Here is a 16,076-nt window from a genome sequence, read left to right as displayed (position 1 = left end):
AAAAGAGGAAGACAATAAGGAGGAGAAAGAGCCACGCACTCACAAAGTAACCCCGCCCTCAGATAGAAATAGCGCCCTAGGGTTATGGCTCAGGCAGATACGTAGTTACAGGTGTGGTCTGATTACACACTGGGTCTTGCCACAAGAACACTCTCACAGACTACTTTTGGGTTGGTGAGAGATTGGTGACTGCTAGATGTTAGACCGGTGACCCATGCCCACCACCATCCTACTTCACCAGGTGGATAATGCCAATGCTGTTCCAGAGGTCCACACCTGCCATGTTCCATCTCTTGTTGCAGGCCGTGGCCTGTGTTTTCAGGCTTAGCCTCTCCAGTCTACCCATAGGGTAACCACCTTAAAGTTCTAACACACACAATCCTAATCTTCACCAGCCAATGGCAGGTAACCCTGGAATACTTAAGGCATCTTCCTATGTGAGAAGGTGCCTGAGCAATAGGTTCATCCAGCTAGCTAGTCCCTGCAATGGTGTGTGGTCAAGATTTTTGCCTGTGGTTAAGTTTTTTATGTACTGACCTCTGCCCGATTCCTGACTTTGCTTCTCTAATGCCTGACCTGAACTCTGTCTAATTACTGTATTGACCCATTGCTGTCTGCTCTGACCTTGGACCACATAATTCCACAATTTCAACCTGCCCTAACCTTGACCTATCCCTGAATACGATTTTGTTCTCCTCCAGACTCCTCTGTTCTCTTCTAGACTCCTCTGTCCCCAGACTCCTCTATGCTCCTCCAGACCCTTCTGTCCCCATTCTACAGACTCCTCTGCTCTCTCCAGACTCCTCTGTCCTGGTCTAGACCCATCTATCCCCATCCTCCATAATCCTCTGTCCTCCTCCAGACCCATCTATCCCCATCCTCCAGACTCCTCTGTCCTCCTCCAGACCCATCTATCCCCATCCTCCAGACTCCTCTGTCCTCCTCCAGACCCATCTATCCCCATCTTCCAGACTCCTCTGTCCTGGTCTAGACCCATCTATCCCCATCCTCCAGAATCCTCTGTCCTCCTCCAGACCCATCTATCCCCATCCTCCAGAATCCTCTGTCCTCCTCCAGACCCATCTATCCCCATCTTCCAGACTCCTCTGTCCTCCTCCAGACCCATAAATCCCCAGACTCCTCTGTCCTCCTCCAGACCCATCTATTCCCATCCTCCAGACTCCTCTGTCCTCCTCCAGACCCCTCTATCCCCATCTTCCAGACTCCTCTGTCCTCCTCCAGACCCATCTATCCCCAGACTCCTCTGTCCTCCTCCAGACCCATCTATCCCCATCCTCCAGACTCCTCTGTCCTCCTCCAGACCCCTCTATCCCAATCTTCCAGACTCCTCTGTCTTCCTCCAGTCTCCTAACACTGTCCAAGACTCTCATCTATCACCGCTGTGCTTACAGTGGGTGCCATGGACTCAGGATGGAGTTGTGTCCTCACTAAGAGACCAATCCTACCGACCATCAAGACTCATCTTCTGCTCCCCCTGAAGGTCACCCTCATCAAACATGGAGACAACTACTCACCAGGTACAAGGAGGAGCCCAACAACATGGCCTTCATTGTCACCTCCAGGTCCAATGGGAAAGTAAGCAAAATATGATCAGTCTCCTTCTTTATCATCCCCACCACATGCTGCTCATCCGGAGACTTCACCTGAGAGACAGAGATGGGAGAAACGCCTGAAAAATGTCACCCTGTAGGGGGAGGGGCAGGCTCTCTTCTGTATGTATCACCCTGCAGGGGGAGGGGCAGGCTCATAGCTCTCTTCTGTCTGTATCACCCTGCAGGAGGAGGGGCAGGCTCATAGCTCTCATCTGTCTGTATCACCCTGCAGGAGGAGGGGCAGGCTCATAGCTCTCTTCTGTCTGTATCACCCTGCAGGAGGAGGGGCAGGCTCATAGCTCTCTTCTGTCTGCATCACCCTGCAGGAGGAGGGGCAGGCTCATAGCTCTCTTCTGTCTGTATCACCCTGCAGGGGGAGGGGCAGGCTCATAGCTCTCCTCTGTCTGTATCACCCTGCAGGGGGAGGGGCAGGCTCATAGCTCTCTTCTGTCTGTATCACCCTACAGTGGGAGGGGCGGATATGTTTTGTTCTATATTTACCTCAAAGCTGACGTTGCCGAAGATGCTGTTCTGGAAGCTGGGCCCCAGGATGATGAGGGTGACCTGCCCGGAGGTATTCATCAATGACAGGTGGGTGACCATATTGTTCCAATGCACCTTGACGAATCCCATCAGCTGCCCCGAGGGGCCGTGCACCTCCATCTGGAAGAGGACGATCATGGCATCAGGTTATCGAACTCTCATTACCTCTTATGTTGTAATCTCTGATCAGAGGGCGCCACACATAACGGTGGCAGATCTCAGGGGACGCGCGCTGTCAGGAATACAAGGGTGACTGTTGGGGACCCTGTAATCTGGAGAGACCAAGTGACAGTGCCCCACATCCCCGCGGACACTACCAGCCTCACCTCCCGGGTGCAGGTGCAGCCGCAGTTCTCCAGCAGATGCAGGACCTCGTTGTTGCTGTTGTCTCGTATCCTGACATCATAGAGGGGTCCGCAGCACACCACGTTCTGCTCCGCCTGGAATAGTCGCTGACCAACCAGATTCAGCACATCAAAGGAGAAGCCCCAGCCCTGCGACACAGTGACTGGAGGGAAGACACCGGGAGTCAGAACCATAATCAGAACCCAGTGCAGAAGACACTGAAAATAAGCCACATCTACAGAGACCGACAGCCTGGTCTGAACTCTGCTCTAGAGCCACTGAGGGTGTCGGGATTCATGTCCCAGGCGGTAGCTCTAGCCACTAGGCTACCAACCCTTCTGGATTTCTCCTTCTACTGAACTCTTTGATCTACCTTGTTCCAGCCTTGTTAATCTCTGTGATTCCTTGCACCTGCTACTTCCTCTTTATAAGCCCAGCCTCTTGCACCTGACCCCTGCTGGTTATTGTTCTTCTGAACTTGATCCTGCTGTATCTACTGCTGTTCCTCTGTTGCTGCTACTACCAACTCAACTGCTGCCAACCTCGGAATCGTCCCTGACTACTCTCTTGCCTGATCCTCTACTACCGTCTACCTGTCTGCTGCCAACCTCGGAATCGTCCCTGACTACTCTCTTGCCTGATCCTCTACTACCGTCTACCTGTCTGCTGTCGACCCGGACGCCTCCACCCCGCCTCTCTCCTTGCGGTCTCCCGCTACTGGACTCCACCCGGTACACTGCCCGGTGCCCTCCCACGCAGGTGAGCTAGCACCCTTAACAGAATAACCAGCCCTTAAAATGGAGTCCGCGATGGCCACCCTGCGCAAACAAATCTCCGAACTTCAGGAGTTTGGTGCCACTGCCCAAAAGGAAATGGCTCAACTTCAAGGCGCAATCCAGAGCCAACAGAGGGAAATTATCGACTTGCAGTGTCAACTACTGGACGTACGCGGCGCGGTCACAGACACCCGCATGCCTCTCCCGTCAAAGTTTAACGGCGATCGGCGCCAATTTCGGGGGTTCCTCAACCAGTGCCGTATCTACTTTCAGATGCAGCCGGGCTCCTTTTCCTCGGACAGAAAGAAGATCCTGTTCATCATCAACCTTCTAACTGATGAGGCCCTGGCATGGGCATCCCCATATGTGGAATCCCACAGTCCCTTATTGAATAACCTAGACAACTTCACCGCAGCAATGAGCCAAGTCTTCGACGACCCTAACCGCTGCGCGACTGCCGAGGCTATGCTGCACAGTCTACGGCAGGGAAGACGCTCTGTAGCCGAGTATACCTCCGAGTTTCGACACCACCTGGAACCCAGCTGCCCAGAAAAGTCAATTTCGCCGCGGACTCTCCGAACTTATAAAGGATGAGCTCGCCAGGGTAGACGCCCCAGACGATCTGGATGATTTCGTTGACGCACTGCGCAAGACTTTATCGGCTGCTGAAAAGGAGAGACGACTGGCCGCAGGCCTCTGCCTTTACTGTGGCGAGCCAGGGCACTTCGCTATTAGGTGCCCCAATAAGACTCGCCGAACCATTGCTGTCACTAAATTACGGGAATTACAACAAGCCACAATCTCACCTTTGGCCTCTAAAACCATGGACACTACAGGTACCGGGTCCCACTTCATTATATCCATCCTTATCACCATTGGGGAACGACAGCTTCCCTGCTCTGCAATGCTTGACTCGGGGGCCGGCAGAAATTTCATGGACTTGACCTTCGCCCATGAGAACAACATACCACTGGTAACCAGGGCAGCCCCCATCGATCTGGAAACCGTGGGACCCCGCTCTCTTCTGGGCCGGTTACGCACCAGACCGCTGACCTTCAACTCCTCGTCAAACCCGATCATCAGGAGACCATTCACTTCTCCCTGATCGCCTCCCCTAAGTTTCCGGTGATCCTAGGCATCCCTTGGTTGGCCACCCACAACCCCTCGGTGGACTGGGACACCCGCTGCATATGGTTCCGCTCGGACTTTTGTTCTCAGAACTGTTTACGTGAATCCGTCCCTCCTCCGCCCGAAGAACCTACCATATTCGGACTATCCACCAAGGAACTTTTACGCCCTCAATATCGGGAGTTCCAGGATGTCTGTGACAAGAGAAATGCAGACAAACTGCCCCCGCATCGGCCTTATGACTGCCCGATTGAGCTGCTACCTGGAGCCGAAATACCCTTCGGCAGTATATACTCCCTCTCCGAGCCGGAACTCAAGGCCCTGAAGGAGTACTTAGACGAAAATCTAAAAAAGGGTTTTATCCGACCTTCCAGATCTCCTGCAGGGGCCCCCTTCTTTTTCGTGGAGAAAAAAGACTCTTCTCTACGCCCTTGCATAGATTATCGAAAGCTCAACAACGTTACTGTGAAGAACCGGTACCCTCTCCTCCTGATTTCTGAACTCCTCGAGAGACTTCGGGCGGCAAAAGTCTTCACTAAGCTTGATCTCCGAGGAGCCTACAACCTGGTCCGAATTCGGGGACGAGTGGAAAACCGCCTTCCGAACCCGCTACGGTCACTTCGAGTATCTGGTCATGCCTTTCGGCCTCTGCAATGCCCCTGCTACCTTCCAGCATTTTATCAACGACGTCTTCAGGGACATGCTTGACCAATTTGTGGTAGCATATCTGGACGATATTTTGATTTTCTCAGAAGACCTTGAACAACATCGTGGGCATGTCCACAGGGTGCTACAGAAACTCCATGAACAGTTTCTCTATATTAAATTGGAGAAGTGTGAATTTGAACAGACTTCCACCCAATTCCTCGGCTATATTATTTCCCCGGAGGGCTTAAGTATGGATCCCCGGAAGATCCAAGCAGTGACTGAGTGGCACGCCCCGAAGAACGAAAAAGAGGTCCAGAGGTTTGTAGGTTTCGCAAACTTTTATCGGAAGTTCATCAGGAACTTTTCGAAAATCATCGCCCCAATCACTCAACTAACAAAAAAGACTGTCCCCTTCGTGTGGACTCCGGAGGCACAGGAGGCCTTTGCTAAACTGAAGTCCCTCTTCACCTCTGCCCCGATCCTGGCCCACCCAAACCCTAAATTACCATTTACGGTCGAGGTGGACGCCTCTGACGCTGCGGTGGGCGCAATTCTGTCTTAACGTTCAGGAGAAAAGATGCTCCTACACCCTTGCGCTTTCTTCTACCGCCAGATGTCCCCCGCTGAACGGAATTACGACATCGGAAATAAGGAACTGCTGGCAATCAAGGACGCTTTCACCAAGTGGAGACACTTGCTGGAAGGGGCCCACCATCCCATCTCTGTATACACCGACCACCGGAACCTAGAGTTTATCCGCAGCGCCAAGAGACTCACCGCCAGACAAGCCAGGTGGAGTCTGTTTTTCTCCAGATTCAATTTTGTTATCACCTATCGCCCTGGGTCGAAGAACGGCAAAGCGGATGCTCTCTCAAGGATGTTCTCTGAACCCTCTCAGATCAATGAGGCTCCGGCCGATATCCTTCCCGACAGAAGCATCCTAGGAGCCACCTACTCAAGGGAACTCCTGGGTTCCCTCAAGGAAGGGTATGAGAACGATCACCTCCTCACCTACCCACCTGGAGATGTAAACCTTACTCTCAAGGGTGGCTACTGGTTGTCCCGGGATCAGCAGTTGTACGTACCAGAATCTGCATGACTTGACGTACTTAAACTCAACCACGATTCCAAACCGGCCGGCCATCTGGGTATCAGAAGGACCCAGGAGCTCCTCTCCCGTTTCTTCTGGTGGCCAACTTACAGAAAAGATACTGAGAGGTTTGTCTCCTCGTGCACGACGTGCGCCCGCAACAGGACCCCCCGCTCCTCCCCCGTGAGCTTGCTATGTCCGCTCCCGGTTCCCTCCCGCCCCTGGGGTTCAATCTCCTTGGACTTTATTGTGGACCTTCCTCCCTCCAAGGGCATGAACACCGTCCTGGTCGTCGTCGGCCGTCTCACCAAAATGGCCCACTTCATCTCCTGCAAGGGCCTACCCACCGTCAAACAAACGGCTGATCTCGTACTCCGAGAGGTTTTTAGGCTACATGGGGCCCTGGACGATGTGGTTTCGGATCGGGGAGTACAGTTCACTTCCAGGTTCTGGAGAAACTTCTGTCAAGCCCTTGGGATCAAGGTGAACCTGTCTTCTGCGTTCCACCCCCAATCCAATGGGCAGACCGAGAGAACGAATCAAATCCTCGAGCAGTATTTGCGCTGTTTCGTCACCCATCTGCAGGACGACTGGCTGGACCACCTCTCTACGGCCGAGTTCGCCTATAGCAATGCGGAGCACAGTTCTACTCAATACAGCCCGTTCTACGCTAACACCGGCCTACACCCAACCTTCATCCCTCACTTGCCCATTTCCACCACAGTCCCAGCCGTGGCCGAACGTCTTGCAAGTCTACAACAGGCACATGAAAATATTCGGGACAATCTACATCGAGCCCAGAGCCGCTTCAAGCAGGCAGCGGATAAACACCGCAAACCCGCTCCGGAATTCCAGGTAGGAGACAAGGTGTGGCTCTCCACCAGAAACCTAAGCACAAAGGTTCCCTCCCGGAAGTTGGGCCAAAAATACATGGGTCCTTTCCGGATCACGGCTCGAATCAACAAAGTCGCCTTCCGACTCGACCTTCCCGACTCCATCCGATTTTCCACTACTCTCTCCTGAGTTGAGAACACCTTCCCAGGCCGCTCCTCCTCCTCCTCCAGTACAAGACCAGGAGGAATACACTGTGGCCAAGATCCTTGACTCCAGACTCCACCGTGGAAGGCTGCAATATCTAGTTGGCTGGAAGGGCTATTCCCCCGAGGATAACTCCTGGAGCCGGAGGAAAATGTCCATGCCCCCAGACTGGTAAAAGCTTTCCACCAGAGACATCCTGATAAACCTTCATCTGCAGTGCCCGGAGGTCGGGGAGTACTGTCAGGATTTGAACCCATGACCAGCCATGTCCCAGGCAGTAGCTCTAGCCACTAGGCTACCAACCCTTCTGGACTTTTCCTTCTACTGAACTCTTTGATCTACCTTGTTCCAGCCTTGTTAATCTCTGTGATTCCTTGCACCTGCTACTTCCTCTTTATAAGCCCAGCCTCTTGCACCTGACCCCTGCTGGTTATTGTTCTTCTGAACTTGATCCTGCTGCATCTACCGCTGTTCCTCTGTTGCTGCTACTACCAACTCAACTGCTGCCAACCTCGGAATCGTCCCTGACTACTCTCTTGCCTGATCCTCTACTACCGTCTACCTGTCTGCTGTCGACCCGGATGCCTCCACCCCGCCTCTCTCCTTGCGGTCTCCCGCTACTGGACTCCACCCGGTACACTGCCCGGTGCCCTCCCACGCAGGTGAGCTAGCACCCTTAACAGAGGGGTACTAACCACTAGACTGCAGCACCAAACCACCAAAACACTGAGAGCCAGCACTAACCACTAGACTGCAGGACTAAACCACCAAAACACTGAGAGCCAGCACTAACCACTAGACTGCAGGACTAAACCACCAAAACACTGAGAGCCAGCACTAACCACTAGACTGCAGGACAAGCCCATAAAAACAATAGAAGCCTGCATTAACCACTAGACTGCAGGACTAAACCACAAACACTAGAAGCCAGCACTAACCATAGACTGCAGGACAGGACCACCACAACACTGAGAGCCAGCACTAACCACTAGACTGCAGGACTAAACCACAAACACTAGAAGCCAGCACTAACCACTAGACTGCAGGACACGACCACCACAACACTGGATGCCAGCACTAACCATTAGACTGCAGGAAAGGACTACCAAAACACTAGAAGCCAGCACTAACCACTAGACTGCAGAACAGGACCACCTAAACACTGGATGCCAGCACTAACCACTAGACTGCAGGACTAAACCACCAAAACACTGAGAGCCAGCGCTAACCACTAGACAGCAGGACTAAACCCACAAAACACTGAGAGCCAGCACTAACCACTAGACTGCAGGACTAAACCACCAAAACACTGAGAGCCAGCACTAACCACTAGACTGCAGGACAGGACCACCAAAACACTGAGAGCTAGTACTAACAACTAGACTGCAGAAAAGGACGACCAAAACTAGAAGCCAGCACTAACCACTAGACTGCAGGACAGGACTACCAAAGCACTGAGAGCCAGCGCTAACCACTAGACAGCAGGACTAAACCCACAAAACACTGAGAGCCAGCACTAACCACTAGACTGCAGGACTAAACCACCAAAACACTGAGAGCCAGCACTAACCACTAGACTGCAGGACAGGACCACCAAAACACTGAGAGCTAGTACTAACAACTAGACTGCAGAAAAGGACGACCAAAACTAGAAGCCAGCACTAACCACTAGACTGCAGGACAGGACTACCAAAGCACTGAGAGCCAGCGCTAACCACTAGACTGCAGGACTAAACCACCAAAATAGCCAGGACTAACCTCTAGACTGCAGGAGGGGACCACTAAAACACAGCCAGCATTAAAGGGCTTCTGTCACCCCCCAAAAGTCATTTTTCATTTTTGGGCTAATTAAATTCCTTATAGTGCGATTCTTCAATATATAGGGCTCCTACCTTTTTCTGTGGCTTAAAAAAAACGCACTTTTATAATATGTTAATTACCTCGCTATCAGCAGGTAGGGCGGTTGCTTGCTGGTAGCAGCCGCATCCTCCTTTCATAAAGACGCCCCCTCCTCCTGTTGATTGACAGGGCCAGCGAGCGCTCTCCTCCTCCGGCTGGCCCTGTCTGCGTTCCAAATCTCGCGCCTGCGCCGTACCGGTCTTCAGTCGGCGCAGGTGCACTGAGAGGAGGATGCTCGCTCGGCTGCTCCATCCTTAGTGCGCCTGCGCCGATGACGTCACATCTACACCCGGCGCAGGCGCACTGAGGAAGGAAACTGCAGGGCTAAACAACCAAACACTGGATGACAGCACTAACCACTAGACTGCAGGACAGGAACACCAAAACACTAGAAGCCAGTACTAACCACTAAACAGCAGGACTAAACCACCAAAATACTGTATATGAGCACTAACCACTAAATGGCAGGACTAAACCAGTAAAACACTAGAAGCCGGCACTAACCACTAAACAGCAGGACTAAACCACCAAAACACTGTATATGAGCACTAACCACTAAATGGCAGGACTAAACCAGTAAAACACTAGAAGCCGGCACTAACCACTAGACTGCAGGACAAAATATCCAAAACAATAGAAGCCGGCACTAACCATTAGACTGCAGGACAGGAACACCAAAACACTAGAAGCCAGTACTAACCACTAAACAGCAGGACTAAACCACCAAAACACTGTATATGAGCACTGACCACTAGACTGCAGGACTAAACCAGTAAAACACTAGAAGCCGGCACTAACCACTAGACTGCAGGACAGGACCACCAAAATGGATTTACAAAACTAACAGTCTAGAGCAGGGGTGCCCAACCTTTTCTGGTTGGGGGCCACATTGTCAGCCTGAACCAATTCCAAGGGCCGAAAATAAAACTGAAAGGAGGTAATGGCGTATTGTACATACAGTATATATCATTACTGTCTGGTTACACTTCTAGTATCTAATGGGACAATACATGAAAGATACATGTGAGCAGCCACTGGACACCAAGGACTGGATTATTACACCAGTGGACACCAGGGACTGGATTATTACACCACCAGAAACCAGGGACAATATTATTACACCACTGGACACCAAGGACTGGATTATTATACCACTGGACTCCAGGGACTATATTATTACACCACTGAACACCGGGGACTATATTATTACACCACTGAACACCGGGGACTATATTATTACACCACCGGACAACAGGGACTGGATTATTACACCACTGGACACCAGGGACTATATTATTACACCACTGGATACCAGGGACTATATTATTACACCACTGGATACCAGGGACTATATTATTACACCACTGGACACCAGGGACTATATTATTACACCACTGGACACCAGGGACTATATTATTACACCACTGGACACCAGGGACTATATTATTACACCACTGGACACCAGGGACCAGAGCAGAGTGGAACCATTAGACACTAGTCCTCCAGACACACAGGGATACAGAGCAGTTTTATCTTTAATAAATATATTTTCTTACATTTCTCTTTCACCATTAATTGGTTAACCTGAAACAGAAAAGCCGTCATTAGTGAGAGGAGGTATGGAGGGCACTACAACTCCCAGGAGAGCCGGGGAGACAGACGGACAGAAGAGACAGGCCAGAGAGACGGACAGAAGAGACAGGCCAGGGAGACAGACAGACGGACAGAAGAGACAGGCCAGAGAGACGGACAGAAGAGACAGGCCAGGGAGACAGACAGACGGACAGAAGAGACAGGCCGGGGAGACAGACAAACAGAAGAGACAGGCCGAGGAGACAGACGAACAGAAGAGACAGGCCGGGGAGACAGACAAACAGAAGAGACAGGCCGGGGAGACAGACGAACAGAAGAGACAGGCCGGGGAGACAGACGGACAGAAGAGACAGGCCGGGGAGACAGACGGACAGAAGAGACAGGCCGGGGAGACAGACGGACAGAAGAGACAGGCCGGGGAGACAGACGGACAGAAGAGACAGGCCGGGGAGACAGACGGACAGAAGAGACAGGCCGGGGAGACAGACGGACAGAAATAACAAGCCGCAGAGACAGACAAACAGAAGAGACAGGCTGGGGAGACAGACCGTTAGAAGAGGCAAGCCAGGGAGACAGATGGCAAGGGGAGACAGACGAACAGAAGAGGCAGGCCGGGGAGACAGACGGACAGAAGAGGCAGGCCGGGGAGACAGACGGACAGAAGAGGCAGGCCGGGGAGACAGACGGACAGAAGAGGCAGGCCGGGGAGACAGACGGACAGAAGAGGCAGGCCGGGGAGACAGACGGACAGAAGAGGCAGGCCGGGGAGACAGACGGACAGAAGAGGCAGGCCGGGGAGACAGACGGACAGAAGAGGCAGGCCGGGGAGACAGACGGACAGAAGAGGCAGGCCGGGGAGACAGACGGACAGAAGAGGCAGGCCGGGGAGACAGACGGACAGAAGAGGCAGGCCGGGGAGACAGACGGACAGAAGAGGCAGGCCGGGGAGACAGACGGACAGAAGAGGCAGGCCGGGGAAACAAATGGACAGAAAAGACAGGCCGTGGAGGCAGACTGCAGAGACAGACAGAAGAGCCAAGGGATGCATGCAGGAAGGCAGTCACAAGAGGGCCTCAGATGGACTCCTCATAGATGACCTCCAATGTTCTACAGCCTCTGAACCCAGGACAACGATGATGAACATTCACAGTAGGAAGGACATTGAAGACACTGGACAATAGACATCTTGGGACGGATGATGGACTTTACTGAGCAGCATGTGTAGAACATACGGTGGATGTCACTTTGGGTGAAGAAGGTCTCTTACCTGGAGGAGATACTCCATGCCTGGGGAAATGCCTTTCACTAATGCAGTGTCCATTTGAGAACTTGGTGGGGCAGATGGTGGGATGGTAACCGGGGGGGCATATGGTGTAATCAGATTGTAACTCGGGGGCTCATCAGAAACCTTAGTGTGGGCTGGTTGTGTATCTAGAAAGAGTGGGGAGACTAAATAAGAAGTTCTAGAGACCAGAACATTCATGATCCAGTAAATGGAGAGGACCCTGATAGACCTGGTTACCATAGTGGTTAATACCTGCCATTCCTGGTTTGAGAATGTTTTACCATATGATTCTAACTTCGAGACCTTCTATACATCCAGGCCACGGAACGGAGCAACGGATGCGGACAGCACACGGACATGTGCACGAGGCCTAAGAGCTAGACATAGCCAGGTCCTTCTGTGAGATAAACTCCTCTTTCTTCTGTGAGATGGACATTTCCAGGTTCCTTTATGAGGATGGCTACTTCATGTTTCCCTATTAGAAGCACACCCCCAGGTATGCTAACCTCCGGCACTCCAGCTGTGGTGACACTACGATTCCCAGCATGCTCCATTCATTTCTATGGAGTTCTAAAAACAGCCAAGCAAGACTGCATGCTGGGAGTCGTAGTTTTACCACAGCTGGATTTCCAGAGGTTAGCCATCTAGGTCTAGGAAATGGACATCTCCAGATCCCTCTAGAAGACGGACATATCCAGGTTCTTTTAAGAGCTGGACATCTTTATCTCCGGGTTCCTCTATGAGATGGACACCCCCAGGTTCCTCTAGGTCAGGAGATGTACATCTCCAGGTTCCTGCAGGAGATGGACATCTCCTGATTTCTGTAGGAGATGGACTTCTCCAGGTTTCTCTATGAGATGTACATCTCCAGGTTCCTTGACGAGATGTGTTCTCCTGAATGCTTTGACTTCAGCTTGTGTCTGCAGTTCTAGCCTGGATGATCTCCTTGCCTGGTCATCTTGTAGGCTGTAGGGTTTCCAGAACAGGAAGACATCTTGGGGTGCCATGAGGTCCACAGTGATCAGCTGGTCAGTTCTAGGCAGGTAAGTCTGCCGTATGAACACCATGTAGAGTGTGCAGGAGCAGGAGACATGGCAGTAAATTACCTGTGGATGTCATGTTGAAGAGGCACGAGGCACCAGGTCCAGATATATCTAAAAGACACAACAATCAGTCCAGAATCCAAGTTGTATGGATTAGTGGGAGGAGTTGTAGGGGGCAGTGGGAGGGCCTGTGTGGTGTAGTGGGAGTTTAACGCCCCAGATTGGCATTACCACCTTTGCACGTTGCTACTGTCTCCTACGGTTAACCATGTGTCATCCTATGTATTAATTTCTAGGTCTTGCAAAATTTGTATTCATTTTGTTCAAGTGTAATGTGCCTGGTTCACCAGCAGGTGGCGGCAACAATGGCAGAGCTATTTTTCCTAGAATGGAACCCTTCTTTCCATTCTAGCTCTCCCTAAGGGCTCATGCACACGACCTCATGCTGGCCGGGCCCAGGCTGCGGACCGCAAACTTCTGTCCGCAATGCGCGGGCACCCACGGTGGGGCAGCTGCACCTGAATGGGGTCCGTGATCCGTATCCGACGGTCCACACCACAAAAAAGTAGAGCATGCACTACTTTTGTGCGGTGCGGAGGCACGGACAGAAAACCCATGGAAGCACTCCGTAGTGCTTCCGATCCCTGCCTCCATTCCGCACCCCACCAAACCTCCAGGATTGTGGACCCTTTCAAGTGAATGGGTCTGGATCCGTGGTGCGGGGTGCACACGGCCGGTGCCCGTGTATTGCGGACTCGCTGTGTGCGGGCGGCAATACAGCCACGGCCGGGCAACTGCTGTGTGCATGAGCCCTAAGAGAGGGAGGGACCAGTTAGTGAGGAGTTAGTTCAGTTTTTACCCCTGCCAAGGGAGGTTGTGCAGCAGGTGCTCGTCCCTGTGTGACAAGCCCTGTCTGGGCCAGCTAGAGCACCTTCAGCTCTGCTGGACACAGAGGCCAAAGCCTGAAGCCTCAGAAGCCAGGAGGAGAAAGTGTTCCCTGGTACTGATCTAGAGAATACTACAGAAGCAAAGTACAGCATACAGCTAAAGCTAAATCCTACAGTTATCCTGTTAGCACAGCAGAGCTAGAGAGCAGAGAGGAGTTTGCCTGCCACAGTGAATGCCAACGCCTGCTGGAAACCAAGACAAAGCCTGGAAATCGTGTTGGAGAAGCGTTTATTCAAGTAAAGCTGTTATCAACTTCATCACAAGGTCTGGACTCAATTTATTCTCCATCCCTTCATCAGCAACCCCCTTTTATTTTGCTGCGGAGCCAATGCCTAGAGTCCAGCGTATCCAGGTAGGAGCACCGTGACACGTGCACCAACATTAATGGATTTTAGGTCACCACCCACCACCACTCTGGCATTCCTACTCCTGGGTACCATCCACAGTATCACTAAAAGGGGCCCTCTGCCCTCGTTGCTTCACTGCAACTGGCGTCACAACAAACACTTATCTCAACTTAAAGGGCCTTGGGTGGAGGAGCCCGCTGCAGGGCGGAGGAGTTGTAGGGGGTAGAGGGAGGAGTTGTAGGGGGTAGAGGGAGGAGTTGTAGGGGGTAGAGGGAGGAGTTGTATGGAGTAATGGGAGGAGTTGTATGGAGTAATGGGAGGAGTTGTATGGAGTAATGGGAGGAGTTGTATGGAGTAATGGGAGGAGTTGTATGGAGTAATGGGAGGAGTTGTATGTAGTAGTGGGAGGGGCTGTATGGGGTAGTGGGTGGAGTTGTATGGGGTAGTGGGTGGAGTTGTATGGGGTAGTGGGAGGAGTTGTATGGGGTAGTGAGAGGAGCTGTATGTAGTAGTGGGAGGGGTTTATGGAGTAGTGGGAAAAGTTGTATGGGGTGGTGAGAGGAGTTGTACAGATTAGTGGGAGGAGTTGTTTGGTCTCTTCTTCAGTTACCCCCCGCTCTCACTCACCCGTCTCTTCTTCAGTTCCCCCCCGCCCTCACTCACCCGTCTCTTCTTCAGTTCCCCCCCGCCCTCACTCACCCGTCTCTTCTTCAGTTCCCCCCCGCCCTCACTCACCCGTCTCTTCTTCAGTTACCCCCCGCTCTCACTCACCCGTCTCTTCTTCAGTTACCCCCCGCTCTCACTCACCCGTCTCTTCTTCAGTTACCCCCCGCCCTCACTCACCCGTCTCTTCTTCAGTTACCCCCCGCCCTCACTCACCCGTCTCTTCTTCAGTTACCCCCCGCCCTCACTCACCCGTCTCTTCTTCAGTTCCCCCCGCCCTCACTCACCCGTCTCTTCTTCAGTTACCCCCCGCTCCCACTCACCCGTCTCTTCCTCAGTTACCCCCCGCCCTCACTCACCCATCTCTTCTTCAGTTCCCCCCGCCCTCACTCACCCATCTCTTCTTCAGTTCCCCCCGCCCTCACTCACCCGTCTCTTCTTCAGTTACCCCCCCCGCCCCTCACTCACCCGTCTCTTCTTCAGTTACCCCCGCCTCTCTCACTCACCCGTCTCTTCTTCAGTTACCCCCGCTCTCACTCACCCGTCTCTTCTTCAGTTACCCCCCGCTCTCACTCACCTGTTTCTTCCTCAGTTACCCCCCGCTCTCACTCACCCGTCTCTTCCTCAGTTACCCCCCCCGCCCTCACTCACCCGTCTCTTCATCAGTTACCCCCCGCTCTCACTCACCCGTCTCTTCTTCAGTTACCCCCCGCTCTCACTCACCTGTCTCTTCTTCAGTTACCCCCCCACTCTCACTCACCCGTCTCTTCTTCAGTTACCCCCACTCTCACTCACCCGTCTCTTCCTCAGTTTCCCCCCCCCCGCTCTCACTCACCCGTCTCTTCTTCAGTTACCCCCCGCTCTAACTCACCCGTCTCTTCCTCAGTTACCCCCGCTCTCACTCACCCATCTCTTCCTCAGTTTCCCCCCGCTCTCACTCACCCATCTCTTCCTCAGTTTCCCCCCGCTCTCACTCACCCGTCTCTTCCTCAGTTCCCCCCCCCGCTCTCACTCGCCCGTCTCTTCTTCAGTTACCCCCGCTCTCACTCACCCGTCTCTTCTTCAGTTACCCCCCGCTCTCACTCACCCGTCTCTTCTTCAGTTACCCCCCGCTCTC

At 52.7% G+C, this 16,076-nt stretch overlaps 1 protein-coding gene across 14 annotated transcripts in view; it reads right to left on the bottom strand.

Annotated features, from left to right (window-relative positions):
- LOC120986703 (phospholipid scramblase 3-like) overlaps positions 1 to 16,076 on the bottom strand; it is a 270,830-nt gene that overhangs the window by 6,718 nt on the left and 248,036 nt on the right. For 8 of the 14 annotated variants that reach the window (XM_040415389.1, XM_040415403.1, XM_040415394.1 and 5 more), the window contains exons 2-7: positions 13,065 to 13,112; positions 11,941 to 12,104; positions 10,637 to 10,664; positions 2,483 to 2,664; positions 2,115 to 2,276; positions 1,536 to 1,664 (exon numbers count right to left, since the gene is read on the bottom strand). In XM_040415389.1, the coding sequence (XP_040271323.1) occupies positions 1,536 to 1,664; positions 2,115 to 2,276; positions 2,483 to 2,664; positions 10,637 to 10,664; positions 11,941 to 12,104; positions 13,065 to 13,112 (713 nt within the window). The other 6 variants (XM_040415401.1, XM_040415402.1, XM_040415390.1 and 3 more) reach the window with 4 other exon arrangements.

This window comes from Bufo bufo, chromosome 1 (genome assembly GCF_905171765.1).
Source record: "Bufo bufo chromosome 1, aBufBuf1.1, whole genome shotgun sequence".
Classification (NCBI taxonomy): domain Eukaryota; kingdom Metazoa; phylum Chordata; class Amphibia; order Anura; family Bufonidae; genus Bufo; species Bufo bufo.
The sequence above is the reverse complement of the archived record's forward strand: the minus strand, read 5'-3'. Positions and strand labels throughout refer to the sequence as shown.